The sequence below is a fragment of the Zootoca vivipara genome, chromosome 2, assembly GCF_965207765.1.
Source record: "Zootoca vivipara chromosome 2, rZooViv2.hap1.1, whole genome shotgun sequence".
In the NCBI taxonomy this organism is placed as follows: Eukaryota; Metazoa; Chordata; class Lepidosauria; order Squamata; family Lacertidae; genus Zootoca; species Zootoca vivipara.
This window is the reverse complement of record NC_142584.1, coordinates 7,210,190-7,232,205: the sequence shown is the minus strand read 5'-3', so window position 1 is coordinate 7,232,205 and position 22,016 is coordinate 7,210,190. Positions and strand designations below refer to the sequence as shown.

Genomic DNA, 22,016 nt, shown 5'->3' with positions numbered 1-22,016 from the left:
ACTTTCTATGAGAAAGCACACCTTTTGGAACGCTTTGGTTTTGGAATGGACTTCCGGAATGGATTAAGTTTGAGAAACAATGGATTTGGTACATTTGGATACGTTGGCACCAACTGCAATAGCTGGAGACTGATCCAATAGATCCAATCTACCTACAATGGCATATCTTGTTACGTACAGGCTTCCAGATGATACCAAAGCCAACCAAATCTGGCTCTATGCTGATCGCAAGAAGCCAAATCAGAGCAAGAGTAAAACTTCCTGCCCTCCCTCTGAGATGAATAGTTTAAATCCATTTCACAGGGCTGAACAATTGCCAAAATGGGAAAATGCACATTTTCCAAGTCTTTTTGCACTAAAAGCCTTTGTTTTGGTTCAGCACTGTTTAGAATAGGTGTATACTTTTTACAAGTAAAGTTTGGATGGGGGGGGGGTATTTCTACTGAAAGCACTATTACTAGACCAAAAAGCAAAACAGGAGCATAATTTGTGCAGCCCTATATGTAATGCAGTTCGGAATCAACATTATGCAAGGAATAAAGGAAGAAAAGAGGCAGAAAAGAGGAGAGGACTGCCTGAAAATGATTGTTGCATGTGTATTATTGCCAATTGGTTTAATTGTGCAACACTTCTTACATCTAGCCCAAGACCGCCACCTGCACCCACATATTTTCTACCCATAATATTTTCCGAGCAGAAAATCATGAATTTCATGACACCTCTAAATAAAACTTGTTGGTCCAAAACTGAGAGAAACCTTTAGTCGATTGGGAAAGTGATCAGAAGCCCTAAGAATCAATTTGAAATGCATGCCCCTTGGACAGAAACATTTAATTAACTCTCAGGTGTTGTTATGAAAAGAACATCATAATATCTTTAAAAGGAAATTTCACAGGTTTTAACTCTACAGTTAAATATGTTGCTGGCATATCCTGGTTTTGCAGGTGAATGGTTGTTGGTTCCCTTGGGAAACATTGCCCTTGTGTAATAACAACAGCCCCATTACTTTGCTTAATGGCTGATGGTGTCAGGGGATATCTTTTCACAGTTCTCAAACTGGATCCTGGCATGTTTTTCTTGCCTCGGTGAAAAAAATAAAAGTAAAAAAAAAATTCAAACCTGCTCAAGAGTAATAAAAATAAAGATCTTAGGAGTGGGAAAGCAGATCTAGGAAAACATCCAGATGGCTTTATTTTTAGGAACTGGGAATGCCTTCTCATACCAATGGTTTAACCTAAATGACCCTGAACATCTGGGTTGTTGGGATCATAGGGTCACCTGGATGATCTCCCAGATCTACATCCCTATTCTCAAGATCTTTGTTCCACAGTTTGTGTCTGCTCTTGTTGTGTATTGACTGTCAAATGGATGTGAAAGATATGGTGTCAAAAATCCTACCTGCCTCATTCTCCAGCATCAAATCAAACACTATTCCATCTGGCAATCCAATTCCTCTTTTATCTAGGTTGGTGTGACCTTGAGAATACTTACTTGCAAATAGGGCTTATGACAGAAACGGCTGCATCCATGTATCTTTTTTATTTTTTAAGACTATTCACAGGTAGGTATATTATTTATCCATTTTTATTTACGACTCCTATAACTGCTAGGTGAAGAACAGAGGGTGTCTATCTATCTATCTATCTATCTATCTATCTATCTATCTATCTATCATCTCAAACCCTGCCTGAAGCCTTACAATCTAATTATAACAGGACAAGATAAGGAGGAAAATGAAGTAAAGCAATGACTGACCAAAGAAGTGCATCTTTAAATCACTTGTGAATATACTAATAGAAGAGGAAAAACTGGCTGTTGGGTGGGGTGGGGTGGGGGGGTCCTAGAACCAGAAAGCTGCCAAGGAAAAGGAATGTAGGCAGGAAATACAAGTACTAATATTAGGCTGGTATTAGAAGAGTGCAGACTCCAGGAAGGAACAGGGAAAGAATAGCTGAATGTTGTAGGAGGAGTGAGATTGAAGGGTAGGTAGACTACATTTACACATAATCAATTACACATTAAGCTCCCTTTGCTTCTCATGTTTCCTTTCCATTTGGCTGAACTTTGCACACTGGCTTTTCAGCCAACATGCATTATCCAGCAATCAGCCCAACAATTGGAACATGACATTAAAATACGGTTCACAAAACCAAGTCTAAAATTAGGGGTTTTATTTGTTTCTCAAAAGAGAACAAAGCTCTTCATGCATTGGCAATCTGATATTCAGTGCCCAGCTGAGCAGATCCCAACAAAAGAGGAGGCTCAATGCTGGCACAATGAGCTTGTGGCCATTGCTGTTGTGCTAGGACCCTACTATGCCTTATTTTACTACCAACCTTACTGTATGCTTGTGAAACATGGACCACTTATAAACACCATCTCCAACTCCTCAAAAGATTCCATCAATGGTGTCTCCAGAATTGTTTACATACCACTTGGGAAGACAGATGAACTAATGCCAGTGTACTGGAAGAAGCAAAGATCACCGGTGTCAAAGCAATGCTTCTTCAACCTCAACTTTGTTGGACTGGTCATGTTATTTGGATGCCTGATTATCGTCTTCCAAAGCAACTACTCTATTCTGAACTTAAAAATGGAAAGCGTAATGCTGGTGGTCAACAAAAGAAGTTTAAGGCAAATCTATAAAAATGTATTATAAACACCAACAATTGGGAAACACTGGCCTGCGAGTGCTCCCATTGGAAAATAGCCTTTACCAAAGGTGTCATGGACTTTGAAGACACTCAAACTCAGGATGAAAGGGAGAAATGTGCTAAGAGGAAGGCACATTTGGCAAACCCTCACCATGATCAACACCCATCTGGAAATCTATGTCCCCACTGTGGAAGGATGTGTGGATCCAGAATTGGCCTCCACAGTCATTTGCGGACTCACTGTTAAGGCCGTGTTCATGGAAGACAATCTTACCCCACTACGAGTGATTGGCAAGGAAGAAGAAGAAGAAGAAGAAGAAGAAGAAGAAGAAGAAGAAGAAGAAGAAGAAGAAGAAGGAGGAGGAGGAGGAGGAGGAGGAGGAGGAGGAGGAGGAGGAGGAGGAGGAGGAGGAGGAGGAGGTCTTCTGCAATGCTTCAGCAAAACTGGCTCTGCTGAACTCCTATGTTGTGCAATCATGCAAGTGCATGGTTTTACTTTAGAGAATAAAAATATGTATTAGGAGGCAGTGGTGGAATGAGTATGCAGTATGGCAACCAAAGGTCTGTTGGCGAATCCTTGCATCTCCAGCACAGGACAGAATGGTTACCTTTCATTTTATAAGCCCTCTAAAAACTCTCTCTCTCTCTCTCTCTCTCTCTCTCTCTCTCTCTCTCTCTCTCTCTCTCTCTCTCTCTCTCTCTCAGTAATGACATCTCATCTCAATACTGTACAGGACTATCTGGAGTGGATACAGATGTGAAGTATGAAGGTGTAATCTTTGAGGGGTGCACAGAATATGCAGAAGGATATGAATTAAGAGACAAGGAGGAGAGAAATGCTTTATAAATATGTCCACCAAACATGTGAAAGACCTAAAACAGGAGTGGGGAACCTGATCATGGCCCATGGACAGGGATCATGGGAGTTGTAGTCCAGCAATATCTGGAGGGCCACAAGTTCCCGATACTAGAGAAAGAAGAGAAGACTTACTTGTTGCGGAAGGCATCCATGGCATCTAGCACTTCATCAAGTTCTGAATCCAGCTGTTCTTTTTCTGCGTCAATTGATCGAACTTCTAGGTTCAGCCTGTTCATGTACTGGTCGTAGAGGAGTTTAATATCCAACTCAGAAAGGGAGTTGTCTTGTTCTTTCAGAAAGTTCCATCTCGTGAGAAGGACTTGGTTGTGCTGTTCTAGGCTCTGGACCTGTGAGGTTGTCAATAAACAGAAAGATTAGACTACGGTGATCCTCTTGTCTACCTTTCATCTCTAATACAAGAGTTACTATATCCAAAATAAGTCCTCAAAATTCTTATCCAGCCTTTTGATAAAGCAGCAACAGCAACCCCACCAACCCACATTACACCTAAGTTTTGTTGCACAGTGCAAAACCATTACCCCAAATTATATCAATAACAAACATATGAAGACATCTGAAATTAACACCCTTTTATTGTGTGGGTTTGTTTATGTGTAAACTTTTGGATGCCACCCAGGACCAAATAGTCTCCTACCTGTAACGTAGCTATTTCATTTAAGTATATTGCATTGTACTGTACAGGCAATGTTTTTTCTCTTTTCTTTTCATGGGTACTCAAGGGTACGCAGTACCGACACTTTTGGGGGGGGGTTGTCGTTTTAAAAAGTGTGGCACCTATTTTTCTAGAAAAACCCCCACTGCGTACACGTAATGTATGGTCATTACAGAATGGCATGATATTTCCATTTTGTTTGTTTGTTTGTTTGTTTTATTTGCCCCAAAATAGAGGCACATGAGCTATATGCCTTCGTACTTGCTGTAGTTGCCCTTGAATGCAAAGCTACCTGTTTGAAACCCTTTTGGGGGTGTAGAGATGAGGAGAAATGAAGTCAGCAGCTTTCAGAGTTGCTTAGGAACTGTAAAGATGTGCTTTCCACTCTCCAATCCCTTACAGATCCAATCACTTTCATCCACTTCCAAGACCTCAAGGATCTGATACCTCCCTAGCAATATTCACGATAAGGAACACTCAGGCTGATTAACATTTGTGTATTTACTTAGATCTCTGCCTAGCACATCACACTGTGAATATTTCCAGGACCATTTGTCTGTTTTGGTACAGTGTTACTTGCCTCACAAGTCTCTCCAATATTTGCATCAAATACTCTTTAAAGTAAAGATAAAGACACCTTGGCTTCGTGAAGCAATTCCAAGAATCTTTAAAGCATTTTTCAGATTTTTCAAAAGCATTAATTAACGGCTTCTCCTTCCGTAGTACATATCTCTCCACACAAATCCTGGCAAAGCCTCCATCACTGAGGTTTCATTTCAAAAGATGTAGCGAGCATCTTGCCCAAGACGGTAGTACCAGAAGCCTCTGGGCAAGTTTCTGGATCAATATCTTTTGAAGGTGTAGGCACACTTTCCTCCACAGGTATGAGAACTATGCCAAGAACCAAAGCCCCTTCTCTTGTGTTTTGTTTTTTTAAACTCATCTCATTCTAGAACTGTAGAGAATGGAAAGGAAGCAGAAAGGAGGAGAGACCAGAGATCAATCCAGCTGATAATTTGTGTGAGAGAGAGCCAGTCACTTCTGGCCTCTGGCCACACAGCCACCTGAACTTTACTGTACCTTAAAACCAAGCTGAATGTGTGGTAATTGTGATGGTATAGTAAAGCATGCCTCACTGTACAACAGGGTATTATAGGTGACCGTAGACAACTCACGATGAGCTTTTACGTGACTGCCACACAACAAATAGGTGTCCTAAGCCCTTCCAAAGTGCACAATGATAATAATCTCAATTCTGAAATACAAAATAATGGATGGTTCATGAACAGGAAAAAAACCTTCTCATCCTTTGAACCTCATCTGAAACTCAACTTTTCAAGAGTACAATGCGTGGGGGTAAATACAAACATTTGATCCATGCTTCCTAGTGATCCACAGGATTATCACAATTGGCTCTCCAATGCAAATTACATAAGATTGTATCCAGTGCTCATCCCGCTTAGAACAGACCCACTGAAATTAACAAGCATGGCTAACTTAGGCCCATTTATTAAAATGGGTCAGCTCTGAAAAGGTAGAGCATCTGCTTTGCACGCAGAAGGTTCAAGTTCAATCCCCATCATCTCCAGGTGGGGCTGGGAGAGAATCCTGTCTGAAATCCTGGAGAGGCACTGCCAGTCCATGTAGACAATACTGAGCTTTATGGACCAGCTTCCTGTGCTCCTGTGTTTATAGAATTACAGTTGAATGCAACTCATAATTGTTGGTTGGGCTAGAGCAGGCATCCCCAAACTTCGGCCCTCCAGATGTTTTGGACTACAATTCCCATCTTCCCCAACCACAGGTCCTGTTAGCTAGGGATCATGGGAGTTGTAGGCCAAAACATCTGGAGGGCCGCAGTTTTGGGATGCCTGGGCTAGAGAATATAAAAGCCATGAACCAATATCAACTTGTGCATGTCAAAGAAGTAGTTATGGACACACACCCACAATTTCACTGGCCAGAGTACAAGAGGTGAGTGCCCTTGGACTCTGGTGAGGAGGAACAAGACCCAGCAGCCTCCCAAAGACTTTTTGTTGAAGGGAAGAAAATGATACAGGTGTTTGTCTTACTGTTCTTCCTTTCTCCCAATTGCATTGTAAGGAAAGGACAACTTAGCCTTCCCTCTGTACTTGCTCAAAGCTTGAGCAGGAAGAAGAGTCTTAGATCCAGGTTTGGATAAGATAAGGAATTGGCACGAGGCTGAGGAACACTTGCTGTTTCTTCCTCTGTGCAAAGGGCTTGGTGGAGAGGTAAGGATTTTTATCTCTTGCTTGTATCAGATAATGTACAGCAAGAGTTTCACTTTCTGCATCTTATCTTATTCAGAGTTCCACTCTGCCTCTTTTCCAGATTCACTGTGCTTGGGGGTAGGGGCACAATTTCATTCCAGCTGTGCAGGTTTTCTTGCCACTACCACACAACTGCGGTTTTCAGTAATCCTATGCCGACGTCTTACAGCTGCTTCAGTCTACAGTACTTCTTGGTCTGGGTTCAGATCTTGACACCCACCACTGCAAAACAACCTAAATGGGGTTCACTGGTAGCATTAGATAAGCAGAATCCAGGCTGATTTCAGCACAGATCAGTGACTAGCAGTGGGTGGATCTGTCAATGTTGGTTTATCTTGGTTTCTCATTTATCCAGTCTTCAGTTCAGTTCCCCACATTCCCACATAAGTTTGAAAGTTTTTTAAAAGAAAGATCCTTATGAAAATTTGTCAGCGTTTTAGAGTGCTTCTAATATACAGTGGTGCCTCGACTTACGAATTTAATCCGTTCTGAAGGCAGCTTCGTAGGTCGAAAAATTCGTGTCGAAAAGCGCCATTGGAAATGTGATTTCCCATAGGAATGCATTGGAAATGGAAAAAATCGTGTCGAAGCAACCCCATCTAAAAATTCGTAAGTCGAAAAAACCCTATCTAAAACCGCCACGGTTTGCGGTTCGGATGTCGAGAAATTCGTAAATGTTTGCCCCATTTGCCCCACTCGTAAGTTGAAAAATTCGGTTGTCGAGTCGTTCTTAAGTCGAGGTACCACTGTACACATTTTTGCATGCAATTTTCCCCAGTATAATGCATTTCTGTGTGTCATTGTCACCAACAGGTGCATCAGTACACACACTTCCACCTAATCCAGAAAAATGTTTACATTTCTCAGTTGGAGAACTAAGTTGCAAAATTCAGAGAAATAAGAAGTTGAAGGATTGCTGTACAGTGGAACCTCGGTTGGCAAAATCCATTGAAAAAATGGAGAAACATGCCTCAGAAGCTGTTTGACTTCAGAGGCGTGTTCAAATATGGAAGCATTCACTTCCAGGTTGTCGGCATTTGCAAGCCGAAACGTTTGACTTCTGAAACGTTTGACAACCGAGATTCCACTGTGTTTCAGTTAAGGAAGTTTGAATTAAGGGGATTCACATGCAAGCTCAAACTATTTTCTCCCCATCTGTATCAGTGACTCCTCCCCACAAACTGAAGTGAAAGGAAATCAACAGAGGTGATATGTTCTTAGTTAGCCATGACTGTGCATAGCTAAATCAAAATCCATTCACTGAGCCTCCTCAAAGGAGCTGCAGTTCTACTCCATCAAACGCCCTCCTCCTAGTTTCCCCCTTTCTTCTCCAGGGAGAAAACCAAAACCCTAGTTTGTGAACATACTGCTACACAGCAAACAATAAAAATGTATTAAACAAGCCTCTATAAATCGGGTCCTCCCTAACAAGAGGGCACGTGTTGCGGTGTGACCTGGCAACCAAAAACCTGTGTTGTGGGTGGGAATGGCCACAACACCCTATTGGAGGTCCCTCGATGCTGGGTGCAATCAGACCAATGGGATGCCAGCTAAATGCTATCAAGGGACCTCTATTTAAGCCCATGCACGTGTCCCTGAGCTTCCTCTTTTGGGTCAGTGCATCGGAACCCGCCCACCTCTCCCTATATTTAGGACTTGCATGCATGACCTTGCTATGCCGTCATGTGTCATCTGTCGTTGGGACAGGGGCATGGCAGGAATTTTTCCCACTTGGAGGATTGACTGGTGCCATTTGGGTTTTGCCTGCCACGTAGCAAATCGTCACAACTTGTAAGGTTGTGGATAGGTTCTGGTTCAGGTGATAGGGGTGGCAGGATGCCTAGCCATCCCTATGTGTTGGGTATTCTTCTAAAGGAATCCACGGACTCATGGTTGGTCTTCCCTGTGAGGGGTTGTGCCCTGAGCCTGAGTCCAGGGGACATCTGGGTGGAGGCCTAGCAGACTCCCCTGCTGACCTATGGTTGGTGCCCAGGCAGGGCCGTCTTTAGCACATCGGGCGCCCTGGTGCAGGGATCCCTCGGGCGCCCCCCTGCCCCCACTCTTTTTTTAAAAAAACCTCTGCACCTCCAGCTCTTCCCCTCCATTTTTTTTAAAGGAAAGCTCTTACCTTCCCTGGAGGAGCTTGCTGTCTCCCCCGGGCCGGAAGGCCTCGGGGTGACGCCTCGGCTGAGCCGAGAGCCACAGGGCCGGGAAGGAGAGAGCACGGCCTGCAGAGAGGCCTGGCGTCCTGGCCCTGCGGCGCCAGCAGGGACAGCCCCGCTCCTGCAGTCCGGAGCCCTCCCGCCGGCAGCGGAGGCCAGATGGGCGCCATGGAGCCAGCGGGCCGCGGGGAGAGTCCTAGACTGTGGGAAGGCATTCGAGCCTTCCTGCCAACAGGAATGCCAATGAAAAGCAGCGCCGGGCTGAGGGATAACCCCGGCGCTGCAGAGCGGAACAGGGTCCTAGTGCCCCTGTTCCGCTCGCTTACCTCCCTGAGCAGAGATCCTGAGCAGCGCAGCTGGCGGAGGGAAAAGGGAGCCTGCCGTGCAGCTCCTCCACTTGTATGCCACTGTGCCCAGGGTCAGCGCTACCTGCAAGGGTACAGGGAGCTAGTCGAACCAGAGCCTATGCTCACTTGATTGTAATCAATAAAGTTGTGGCCTAAATTCTTCCAAAAACCAAACCAATATTTGAGTCCTGTCTGGATTTATTTGGGGGGGGGGGTCTGAAAGGTCTACATATGCAACCGAGATTCCACTGTATTTCAGTTAAGGAAGTTTGAATTAAGTGGATTCACATGCAAACTCAAACTATTTTCTCCCCATCTGTATCAGTGACTCCTCTCCGCAAATTGAAGTGAAAGGAAATCAGCAGAGGTGAAATGGACTGTGCATAGCTAAATCAAAATCCATGCACTGAGCCTCCTCAAAGGAGCACCAGTTCTACTCCATCAAACACCCTCCTCCTAGTTTCCCCCTTTCTTCTCTAGGGAAAAAACAAAAACCCTCGTTTGTGAACAGCAAACAATAAAAATGTATTAAACAAGCCTCTATAAATAACAACCCACATTGAGTTCAACAGATGAAGATTTGAAGAAGTTTACAATGAGTCAAGAACGAAAATGGCAGCCCCTATAAATTCATTGCAAGCCTCACATGTTAAGTTTTCATCAAAACACATCCACATTTCTTGATTATTGGCTTTAGCTCAAGCTGCTGTGATAACAAGCCTGCCAACCTGTGCTTAGAGAGTATTATCTTTCTGAAGAGCATCTGCCGCTCTTAATCCAAAGATTGCATATGATAGAGAATTCACCCCCTCTTTTGGCAACCTCTTCCTTACTTAATTACCACCATTGGTTCCTGCTTCCAATGTTTGTTTGGAACTGTCAATGAACAACCAAGGAGATATGTCTGATAACATTATTATACAGCACCTAGAGGCTCCAAAGAAGATGGCTGACCTATTGAGCAATCTCTTGTGCAGGCATAAAGAGAGCACAAGTTCAAAAACAGCTCCTGTTAAAGAAAGACACAAACTTGGAAGGAAATGGAGTACACATATAGACCAAGAGAAAGAAAAGGGAAACGGCTCCAATTCCAGAGTTAATTTATCCTACCTTTAGTGAATCCAGCCTATGATCATTATCATACAGCTAGCTGATTTATCGGGACCCAGGTGGCTCTGTGGGTTAAACCACTGAGCCTAGGGCTTGCTGATCAGAAGGTCAGCAGTTCGAATCCCTGTGGTGGGGTGAGCTCCTGTTGCTCGGTCCCAGCTCCTGCCAACCTAGCAGTTCGAAAGCACATCAAAATGCAAGTAGATAAATACCTACAGCGGGAAGGTAAACGGCATTTCCGTGTGCTGCTCTGGTTCGCCAGAAGTGGCTTTGTCATGCTGGCCACATGACCTGGAAACTATACGCCGGCTCCCTCGGCCAATAATGCGAGATGAGCGCACAACCCCAGAGTCGGTCACGACTGGACCTAATGGTCAAGGGGTCCCTTTACCTTTACCTAGCTGATTTATAGAAGATAAAATTCAGATTTTCTGAGTTTCTAGCCAAAGAGTAGTGCATTCTATGACGACTTAGCAGTGGCATGCCCTTACTTAGGCAGTGTAACATTCTAACCCTTGCCCAAACTTGATGCATTACTGATCTGTTATGCTTTGGGTTTAACAGCCTTAATATACGCCTGATTCTGGCATGAACAACTCTCCCCAAATGCTTCTCTTAATACACATAGCTGCCTTGTATGACTCAGGCTGCTGGTCTGTCTAGCCTGCTGGTAGGAGATCTACAAGGCTCTCCAGCGCTTCAGAGAAGGATGCTTTGAGTGTTGCCACCCAGTATGGCCAAGCAGTCTCTTTTCATATCAGACAGCCCTGTATTTCGAGGGGTGCCCAGGGAGATGCCCTCTTTCCATGTGGCCAACACTGGAAATACAGAATGAGAAAAGGGGACCAGATAAGTGGTCACCTTAATAGGAAAGCCACAAATGCAGCCTCAAAGTGCCCTGGGTGGGGGAAACAACCCATTTCAGTTTCATTTCCAGGGTCGAGGGAAGGAAAAGGAAGCAGCATTGTTTCTTGGGAGCCTTTGAGGTTTCAATCAGAAAGGAGATTCTACCTTTGAGGTTTCAATTTGAAAGGGATAATTTTCTGTTGGTAAGCGCTGCTAGACCTTACCTTCCAAGTCCCAGACTGCAGAATCTGGGACCGGCAGCTGTGTGACACCGGAAGTTGCGTCGACGTAACTTCCGGTGTCGCTTTGCCCTTCTATGGGCACCAAAAATGGCCACCGGCGGCTTCAAAAGTCGCTTGTACGCATGTCAGGAAGTGCGTCGACACAACTTCCGGTGTCGCTCCGCCCATCTATGGGCACCAAAAATGGCCGCAGCCAACACCGGAAGTCGCGTCTACGCACTTCCGGACATGCATAGATGCGACTTTTGAAGCCGGCGGTGGCCATTTTTGGTGTCCATAGAAGGGCAAATTGGAAAGAAAAAAAATGGCCGCCGGCAGGAGAAAATAACGGAGAAAAACGGGAGACGAAGTGATACGGGGGGCCACCGGGAAAAGGTAAGTAAAATCGGGGTTTTCCCGGAGAAAACGGGGTACTTGGCAGCTATGCTGCTAGACAGTGGAACGGACTCCCTTAGAAGGTGCTGGGGTCTCTTTCATTGGAGGTTTTTAGGCAGAGGTTGGGTGGCCATCTGTCATGGATGCATTAGCTAAGAATCCTGCATTGCAGGGGGTTGGACTAGATGACCCTCGGGGGGTATTCTTCCAACTCTACAATTCTATGACAATTCACACAGTGCAGCGGAAAGCTGACAGTGGCAATGCTGCCCCGAGACATTTTGATGCTCTTGGCAAAGAACAAGAAGCCCCCCCCTCTACTCCACATACAAAAACCAATAGGGCTACCACCTGAATCCCATTTCAACACTGGCAACAGGGCAGGGCAGTCTGTTCCTGAGAGCAGCAGCTTATCTCACAGACTACTTGACCTACATGTCTCTGGTCTCCAGCAGCTTCCTGGTGCTCCCTGTTCTCCAGCATCTACTACCTGAGGCAGCTCCCTCACTCTGACTAAATGGTAGGCTGGTCCCTGGCTGAAGGCTTTCCTTTTGCTTCATTAAGTTTAAAAAGATAGACAGACACCCACCAGCCAACTTGTCTCATAGCACAATTCCTCCCTCCACCTGAAAGGAATCATGCAACCTATTTCTTATTAATTCAATTTTTAAAACAGCAGAAGGGATAACAGTGAGATGACTGCCAATGAATAGGGGTACAAAGCAAAATGGAAAGTGATTTTGGAACAGGAGCAGGGCAGGGAACTAACTGGGATTTTAATTAATTAAAGGAGATTTGGGTAATCTGGGAAAGGAAATTAACGGGGGAATTTATTTGGGGAGATTTAGCTGGGATATTAATCGGCTTACTTTCTCTGAAATGTAAGTAATTATTTGTAAATTTGCATCCATACTTATAACCCTGCTACTGTTACATGGATGTGGGTGGTGCTGTGGTCTAAACCACTGAGCCTAGGGCTTGCCAATCAGAAGGTCGGCGGTTCAAATCCCCGCGACAGGGTGAGCTCCTGTTGCTCGGTCCGTGCTCCTGCCAACCTAGCAGTTCGGAAGCATGTCAAAGTGCTAGTAGATAAATAGGTACCACTCTGGCGGGAAGGTAAATGGTGTTTCCATGCGCTGCTCTGGTTTGCCAGAAGCAGCTTAGTCATGCTGGCCACATGACCCGGAAGCTGTCTGCGGACAAACGTCAGCTCCCTCGGCCAGTAAAGCGAGATGAGCATTGCAACCCCAGAGTCGTCCGCGACTGGACTTAAAGGTCAGCGGTCCCTTTACCCTTTACCTTACTGTTACATGAGGTTGGCAGAATTTCACCAACCATTTCTTTCCTATGAAGATGGACTGTCTCATAGCATAGCTAGTGCCCAGCCCTAATACGGCTGCAGAACTGATGTTGCTTGGTGCCACATTGGAGACGGGAGAATTTTTTCAACACTGACATGCTGAGACTGGGCTTAAGCGCCAACCCCAAAGTGATTCTGCCTAGCACTGTGATACTGCAATGTAGCTGAAGGGCATCATGTACTGTTTTGCTGGTGCAGCAGTGCTGAGCGTTGGATTACAAAGTCATTTGTATCATGCCTATTTGGCGAGGGGGGGGCAGTATTAGAGTGAATAGTTTTTATGGTAATTTAAATGTGCAAAATGCTTTACAATTCTTTTATCTCCTACAACAACTCCTGGTGGCAAGTATACTCATTTTATACATGGCAAACAGAGATTGAGAAAGATTGGCTTGCCAAAATAACCCAGGGCTCATCCCTCCCACTTCCCGAAACTTAAAGAATTCCAGCCATGCACTTTTGCGTAAAGGCATATGAACTGGCTGATCTCAGATATAGCACACAAATAATAATAATAATAATAATAATAATAATAATAATAATAATAATTTATTTATACCCCGCCCATCTGGCCGGGTCTCCCCAGCCACCACCGAGAAGGCCCTCTGCCTAGTTCCCTGCAACTTGGCTTCTCGCAACGAGGGAACCGCCAGAAGGCCCTTGGTGCTGGACCTCAGTGTCCGGGCAGAATGATGGAGGTGGAGACGCTCCTTCAGGTATACTGGACCGAGGCCATTTAGGGCTTTAAAGGTCAGCACCGACACTTTGAAATCTTAGTCACAAGAGGTGGAAGGTGGACAGGGTGACTTCTCCAATCATAGAAATAGCTGTCCACTAAATCAGTGATTGGCTGGTTCAGCCGATTTGTTTCTGTTCTCCATGTGAGCACTTGTGTGCAAGAAATGATTATGGGAACTGGCCTCCAGGGAACGAGCTGCTACAATTTGAACTTAAGGACCCCAAACTACATGTTGGGCAGAATGTGCATCTTTTGCCAGTGAGAGCTGCAGCTACATCTCTCTTTTCTCTCATACTGCCCATAACATTTAAAGAAGATGCCTGCCTTGTTGTCATGCTCAGTTTTCCTATCCACCCCCCTGCAGAAAAAGCAGCAGTTGATGAAGGGATGCTGGGGCAGGGAAGCTCTGAGCATCGTCTATTGCAGGCACCCCCAAACTTCGGCCCTCCAGATGTTTCGGACTACAATTCCCATCACCCCTGACCACTGGTCCTGTTAGCTAGGGATCATGGGAGTTGTAGGCTAAAACATCTGGAGGGCCGCAGTTTGGGGATGCCTGGTCTATTGTGTTATGCATTTTCTAAAGATTACAGCAGATCACCCTTTTCCAGCATAGTTTCCCCCAGAAATTTTGGGTTACAACTCCCAACAGCCTTAGCCCAAAACATCAGGAGGGCACCAGGTTAACAAAAGTTGTAGTAGAGAGGCACGGGAGGAAAGACTTTGCTTGGCAGCTGCCTTACAGTCCATATTAACATGTACTTTGACTTCCAGACCTACAAAAACAATGTGTGTTGCAGAGGATTCTCTGGTGAGTGTTATACATGCAGGCTGGTGTCCAGACCTGCCCTTGATGAGCTGTGATTGCACCCTAAAACATTCCCAGCACCCCTCCCCTTGTAGTTTTACATTCCAGGGAAAGATCTCTAGTGGTGGGCAAGCTGCCTTTCAAGGACAACTGTCAACCATTGTTCATTTTTCATGGAGTAATCCTAGATACAACTCCATGGAACCAAGGACCAGAATGTTTCTTAGCACAGTTTGACACCATTGAGGATGGCCACTTTGGCTCCCAGTGTGCCTCCTGCTTCTTCAGGGATGAGTTTAAAAATCCATATATGGTCAAAAAGCCAGATCAAAGTTCAGTTGAATTTGTCTCCAGTAGCTCACACAACAGAGAACATGCCTGCACATTTATCCATTTGCATGTCATAAACACTGGGTGTAGTATTCACATAACTGAGGAATAAACAGTGTCTCTTAAAATTAAATCACAGTGCTGCCAGTGTGTGTGTGTGTGTGTGTGTGTGTGTGTGTGTGTGTGTAATTTTTTTTGGTTTTCAGATTGGCACTCGCTGCCTACGTTAGACACTTCAGTGAAGCAATCCTTGAGGAGATTACCATCTGTTTACAGAACATGAGGGCTTTGCAGGAACCTGCCTTGGGTAGTTCAACTGTTTCACTTTGAAAACAACCTTCTGCCTTCCCTATGAGGTCTTAGTACACCACAGGAGAGAGGTGGTTGGGAGAAAACTGTATGCTGCTGCAATGACATTTCTTCTTCAAACTTCAAAGTCTTTAGGACTTTCATTCCACTCAAATCTAAAGGACATCTCCAGTGATCTATGAAAAGTATCCATGTGCTTAAAGTGCCAAGGAAGATCTCTTGGTGTTTGCCTAACTTCATAAGGCTATATGTGGTGCCTGCCAAAGGACCTTCCTGTCAATCAGAGGTAGGGCCTTGTACCTATTGTACACATTGAGCAGAATGTGCTGGAAGACAAAGGTGTTTGCATCAAAACACTCGGGTTGCGCTTGCCAGTTCAGCCGGAAATGGCATAGGTTCGAGTATCTGAAATACCATCTCCACCTACATGAAGCTGCCCCTCGGCAAAGATCGTCACAGGCCCTTCTGTTCCAGATGCTGTTGCCCTCTGACATTAGGCAAATCATGGCTAACAGAGAGAGAAGGTGTCTTCTTGGTGGTAGCACCAATACTGTGGAACTCCTTCCCTAGGTACTTACTATATTTTGGCATCAGATAATGGCTGTTCCATACTCTCAAGCACTAGAACCTGGGAAACCAGGATCTGCATTCTGGGCCACCTTGGGCCACCTACCAGCTGTTAGACTAAGCTACCTCATAGGGCTGCTGTGAGTGGGGAGGGACCTATGTATGCCATCCTTGTGCTTCTTGGAGGAAAGATGGAATATATAGGCAATAAATAAATATTAATTGTTTTGATTGAATGGTATTTTTGGGGAGCTCATGGGTTTTATTCACCCACTGCCTTTGTGTTTTTTTTGCATTATGAATGCATGGACTTTGTTCATTTGCTGCTTCTGCTGTTTGTATCATGTTTGTAGTATTATAATTATTATAGTCCTGACAATTTTGTTAGGCGCCTAGAACCGTCTGCAGAAAAGCATGATGAATGAATAAATGAATGAATGAAACCTTTTTTAAAATCCACTTCAGACAGTAGGGTGGTATGTGGGGGACATGTTTTTGAAAGCTCTCCCCACCAACACAAATAAAAAGCTCCCTCTATGAAGTAAACTAGGACACCAGGAATATTCTCTAGGATGTGTTAGTTTATTACATGTTTGGAACTTTTAACTTTGGAATGCATTTGGGAATACGGCACCCCACCGCATTCCAAAGTGGTGCAGTCTAGAATTCTGTTATCTTTTACAGTGGACGCTCGGGTTGCAAACGTGATCCGTGCAGGAGGCACATTCGCGACCTGCAGCGTTCGCAACCCATAGTGCCATGCCTGCGCCTGCTCAGGCCGTGATTCGGTGCTTCTGCGCATGACATCATTTTGTGTTTCTGTGCATGCGCGAGCGCTGAAACCCGGAAGTAACCCATTCTGGTACTTCTGGGTTCGGCGCAGTGCACAACCTGAAAACGCGCAACTCGAAGCATCTGTAACCCAAGGTATGACTGTATCTTCATGCCTCTTTTTATTACCAGTGGCAACAGTGAGGGATGAAGGGCTAGTTAGAGGGCAGGAAGGGATGGCTGAATGGCAACTTTTGAGTCCTCTTTGCTCTTCTCTGCAAATCGTTCATATGCTAATAGAGCAGCGGACAAGGTACAAACAACGAGGCTGAACCTACCCTGCTGACGGAAAACTTGTTTAATAGACATTACCTTCTCCCAGAACCCATAGTGTCACAGCTGCATGTTGGAGGGTATGGAGTTGCTGTAGCTCTGTGTGCGGGATGGTTACGATCTTTAACAGAATTCTCCTGAAACTACAGTCCCCACAATTCCCTGGGAAGCTTCTCAACAGAGATCCTCAGAAGTGCATTTTTGTCACCCTGGGGGCCTTTCATGTGACTATTCACTAATAGACAGTTGTTAACATTCGTCACATAACACCTCGTCATCTCCTTTTAAGGAAAATGTGGTTGCATCACATTTCATCTCCATTCAGACTGAAATTTTACTTTATGCAACATGAATCATATCCAAAACATATATTTAAAGGGGAAAACACAGCTCTCATGATTCCTTGATGGAAGCCATGGTATAAATGTGCTTTAAATGTGCATGTGACTATGGTCACGTATTACATAATGCCTGCAATGTTACTTGTGAATAGTGAGTGACGTAGCCACTCTCCCCATGTGTCTGCAGGATTGTGACCTTTTGTCCCGTCTGCAAATATTCCCCCCTCCCCATGCTTCCTCTTCTGTACCATCCCACTGTGGGTGTGTTTATGTAGCCCTCAAAAAAAATTGTGGACAACTTTTAAGGCTATCGAGGGGCTGGAGCAACTCCCCTATGAGGAAAGGTCATGATGCTTGGGCCTTCCTTAGTTCTGGGGGGCGGGGCGGGAAAAAGGCAAGTAAAGGAGCACATTATCATAACAAAAATTATGCATGCTATGAAGGAAGTGGATAGAGAGAAGTCTGTCACCCCTCTCTCATAACATTAGAGCCAGGGGATCATCCGGTGAAGGTCAATGGTGGGAGCACAGGCAAAAGGAAGTACCGTACTTTTGCACAGAGTCTATAGTTAAACGATGGAATCCACTGCCGCACGATGTGTCAAAGGCCACCAACTTTGACAGCTTCAGAAGAGGAACATAAGGAAATCAACGGCGTGGAGAAAAAGGCTATCAGTGGCTACTTACGTTAGCTATGTTCTACTTCCGCTATTGCAGGCAAATCTGCCTCTCAATACCAGTTGCTGGGGATCACAAGCAGGCAGGATGCTGTTGCACTCAGATTCTGCTTATGAGTCTCCCACAGGCCTCTGATTGGCTACTGCGAGAACAGGATGCTAGACTAGATGCTAGACTTTGGCCTGGACCAGCAGGGTTCTTATTGATGCTTAGCCATTATTGCAAACCCAATTATATTCCTTTGAAGCTCTACACTTTAAGTCTCCTAAGCTGGAGAACATATTTGTTCTTATTTCATTCATTTAAAAACCTGTAAACGGCTACCATCCATCCCCGATAAACACAGAGACCAAGGCTATCCCCACCTATTACACCTGAGGACTGACAACAGGACTTCACAACTGCTGTTGGCTTTGGACTAGGAAGTCTAGAAACAAAATCTTGAAGCTTATATTGTGTGGCATTAGATATTGATAGTCTTTGGATTGTGCCAGAGCTGTCCTGGTAACCTGAAGCAGAGAACTGAAATTACAGCAATTAACAGCAACATAGGCAGGTGATAACTTGCCACCCTCCAATGGTACTCTAAACTAAAGCTGCCACAAGAAGTAGCCACCTGAATCAACCACCTAAAGGAGCTCTCTCTCACACTGTTTTGCACATTGGTCAATACAAAGAGAGGCATCATCTTACCTTCCCATTCAAATAATAGTATGCAATCTTACCTTTCCAATTAAGGCGGCGAATTGGTTATTGAGTGTCCTGATCTCATCTTTCTCCTTGGTCTTGATCTCCTGCAAGGAGGGATCTATATCCAGGTGTAGCGGAGTCAGGAGCCGTTTGTTGACCGAAACCTTTGGGTAAGAGCAGCGGCTGTGTCCGGTGAGGCTCGAAGAGCTGAAGTTGTTTCTGCTGGTGCTCACACCCATGGTGGGGCTGCTGCAGGCCCCGTACCTTGAAGAAGGGGAGCACGAACGCTCTCTCCGCATGCTAAAAGAGCCTCCTGGCGAAGCGAAGGAGCTGCTGTTGCTACGGCTCCGGAAGTCCCTCGAGTGGCTAGTCATTGTGGCTACAAGGAGGCCGGATGAAGCACAAGCCCTTCTAGGTACTACTGCAAAAGAGAAGAAGCACACCGGGGAGCAGCGTAGATTTCAATTCCTCTCTGTGCTGAGCTCAGTTTAGCTAATGAATTACAAACACCTGTTCTGCTATGTTCATAAAGTAAGGAGGGTGTGACTGTTGATGTAATCCAGATCAACCTGTTGGCTTTCTCTCTCTCCCCCTCCCTTCCTCCTTCCCGCCTGCCTTTTGTAGTTTTGTTTGTGAGGTGAGCGCACATGCTCAGGCACTTGTAGTTGAAAAAGAAAAAGAAAAACAACTCAAAGCAAAAAATTACTCACTTTGCAGCCATCTAGATGCACACACAGTAAGGGTGGAGAGGCTTCCTCAGCCTTAAATGGCAAAAGGGAGCTTTGAAAGGTTGAGTGAAAGATCACAGAAGAGCGACCGGCTGAGAGGACAGCATGTCAGGATGTTTTCTCAATAATGACCCAAACCGAGTGAATCAAAAGAAACACGTGGTAAAAACTATACACTGGTTAAGGGGTGATTTAGCATTTCCAGTTCATTCCTTTTCAGGCTGTTTGAATGCTAAGAGATATCACAAGGGCCTTCTATCTCCTTTTGTCTAATAGTTAAAACAAGGTGGTTGTGAGTTCATTTTAAATGCACCAAAGTGAAAAGTAGAGAATTATTCCATGCAAGGGGATAGGTGATAGCCAGTGGTGTTTTTTTCCCCAAGGGGGTGGGCAGGGTTACGCATACCCTTAAACATTTTGTGAATCTAAGTTTGGCTTCATTGAGGGGCAGTATTTCATTATGAGTAGGAAAATGAGAGTAACCCAAAACTTTTTTTTTTTGAAAAAAAAGCACTGGTACTAGCACACAGCCACTAGCCAACATACACTAGGGGTTAGGAATTCAATCTTTGCAAATGCCTGTACAAACTGGCCTGAGTCGCACCTCTTGGACTAATGGGCAGATTTTGCACTTTTCCATTTTTGGCTCAATTAAAGTGTCAAAAGGCATTTAAAAAAATAGAAATATGAGAAATGTAGATTAGATATAGATATATAGATATAAAATGCACATAGCAAAATGCAAAGGCAAGCCAAGAGTGCATATCGTAGTGTAGCCCACCACAGCACTATGTAATACTTTGGCTTGTGTAGCGCACTTGCCACAATTAGAAGGTGCTGGTTTTTCCGGATGAAGATGCCATTTCAATCTCAAGCATGTGATTTCAGTGGCCACAATCTGGCGCACGTCTACGCCCACATCTCTTCCTATTGAAATTAGGTGGTTTAAGTGAATTTCCCTTGTTCTCTTATAATGGCAATGGCACCCACCTGAGAGGGGCCAGAATTGAATTTCTGTGAGTTCCAGATTGGGGGGGGGGAAGCCCTGGGGAAATCCTATTCCATACCCACCAACATTTCTCAGATGAAAATAGGGGAAAGTGGGACATTCTGGGATTAAATCAGAAACCAGGACAGGTTCTGTTAATCCAGCATTGTCCCTGGAAAATAGAGACATTGGGAGGGGGGGTCTGTTAAGTGCTTGGATATTATTAAGGGGGACAGTCAATTACATGAAGGGTAGGCCAAACCAGAGCTACACTTCGTTGGAGAAGCTAATCTCGTTCTGTCTAGCCCTTTGTAGTATAAGAAATATATGTAATTACCTGTTTACATTCACTTCACTGCTGTGGTATTTAAGGGGAAATGTCTGCCAACACTTATGAAGTGGCTAGGAAATATTTAAGAGGAAAACAACTATTAGGCATATTGCTGAGGAGGAGTGTGAACTGGTTCCTCCGTTGGACTGGTATCAGATGCCCGAGTTTGGGATGTTCCAAATTAGTTTGGTAAATTCTGATGACATAGGACGAATATTATTTGCACTGCTTATCCCTCTGGGCACTGCCATTCCAGGCATTTATTTCATATTTGCAGTGTTTTAGGCATTCATTTTTTGTGTATCATCACAACATCCTGCTGGAGTTGAACATATCCCAGGGCCCCCACCACGCAGGCCTAGCATTGCATGAGCTTCTCCTAAAGTGGGGGGGGGGGAGAGAGTATAGTAATGACCAGTATGGTCAAAAAATTGGCTGTTTCAAATCCGATCCAAAGCAAAACTGATCAGCAAGGGGTTCTTTTATGACATCTTATGTGATGCTTCTTGGCAGTGTGGCTTATGATCATGCCTCCTCTGGCCCAGTTTGGTTCATCACCATTTTATTTTCATGGGCAGCCATAGCAAGTTAACTTTTTTGCTTTCACTTTATTATTTATTTATTTATTTATTTATTTATTTATTTATACCCTGCCCATCTGGCTGGGTTTCCCCCACCACTCTGGGCGGCTTCCAACAAATACTGAAATACATTAAAATATCACAGCTTAAAAACTTCCCTAAACAGGGCTGCCTTTAGGTGTTTTCTAAATGTCAGGTAGCTGTTTATCTCCACAGGGCGGGTGCCACTACCGAGTAGGCCCTCTGCCTGGTTCCCTGTAGCTTTGCTTCTCGCAGTGAGGGAACCGCCAGAAGGCACTGAAAAAAGGCCCTGAAAAAAAACTGCTGCAAGCAATGATCGAGGAGTTTTATCATGGTGACAACGAGAGATCTTTGATTTCTTTGTTATGGCAGGGGGAATGACAAAAAAAATTCATGAACAGCTTTGAAGTAGCCACATAAGTATTTGATTGTTTTGAGCATCAAGAGATGTCTAGAGAAGCTCGATCCTCAGTTACCATACATATATATAGAGAGAGAGGGAGAGTGCAGGTCTCCAGCACGACTGAAAAGCCAGTCCTATCAGATTTCAGTGCTGCTCCCCCAACCTTTGTTCATTGCATTGGAAAAGTATGCAAACCCTCACAGTTACCAAAGCTTCTTTTAAAAAATCTTACTAGCAAGCCAGGTCAGGGCCGGCCCTATGGCCAGGCTGGGTGGCGCAGGGCACCACGGCGCCCGCCGGTCCGCCGCACAGCTGCGCCTGTGGCAGCCACGCTGCGCGCTGCGCCCACCCGCCCACCGCACAGGGAAACAGGGCGGGAGGGCGCCAGAGAGATCACACTGTGTCTGCCCGCCACGCAGCAGCGCCTGTGGCAGCCGCACTGCGCGCTGCGCCCACCCGCCCACCGCGCTGGGAAACGGG

General features: G+C 45.0%; 1 protein-coding gene across 1 annotated transcript in view; it reads right to left on the bottom strand.

Moving 5' to 3' along the window:
• The window catches only part of LOC118077436 (uncharacterized), a 50,043-nt gene extending 30,951 nt beyond the window's left edge, over nucleotides 1–19,092 (bottom strand). The window contains exons 1-2 of the mRNA XM_035101053.3: nucleotides 18,520–19,092; nucleotides 3,646–3,860 (exon numbers count right to left, since the gene is read on the bottom strand). Coding sequence (XP_034956944.3) covers nucleotides 3,646–3,860; nucleotides 18,520–18,858 — 554 coding nt within the window. The 5' untranslated portion in view covers nucleotides 18,859–19,092. The remainder of the gene's footprint in view (nucleotides 1–3,645; nucleotides 3,861–18,519) is intronic.
• Nucleotides 19,093–22,016: the final 2,924 nt, after the last annotated feature.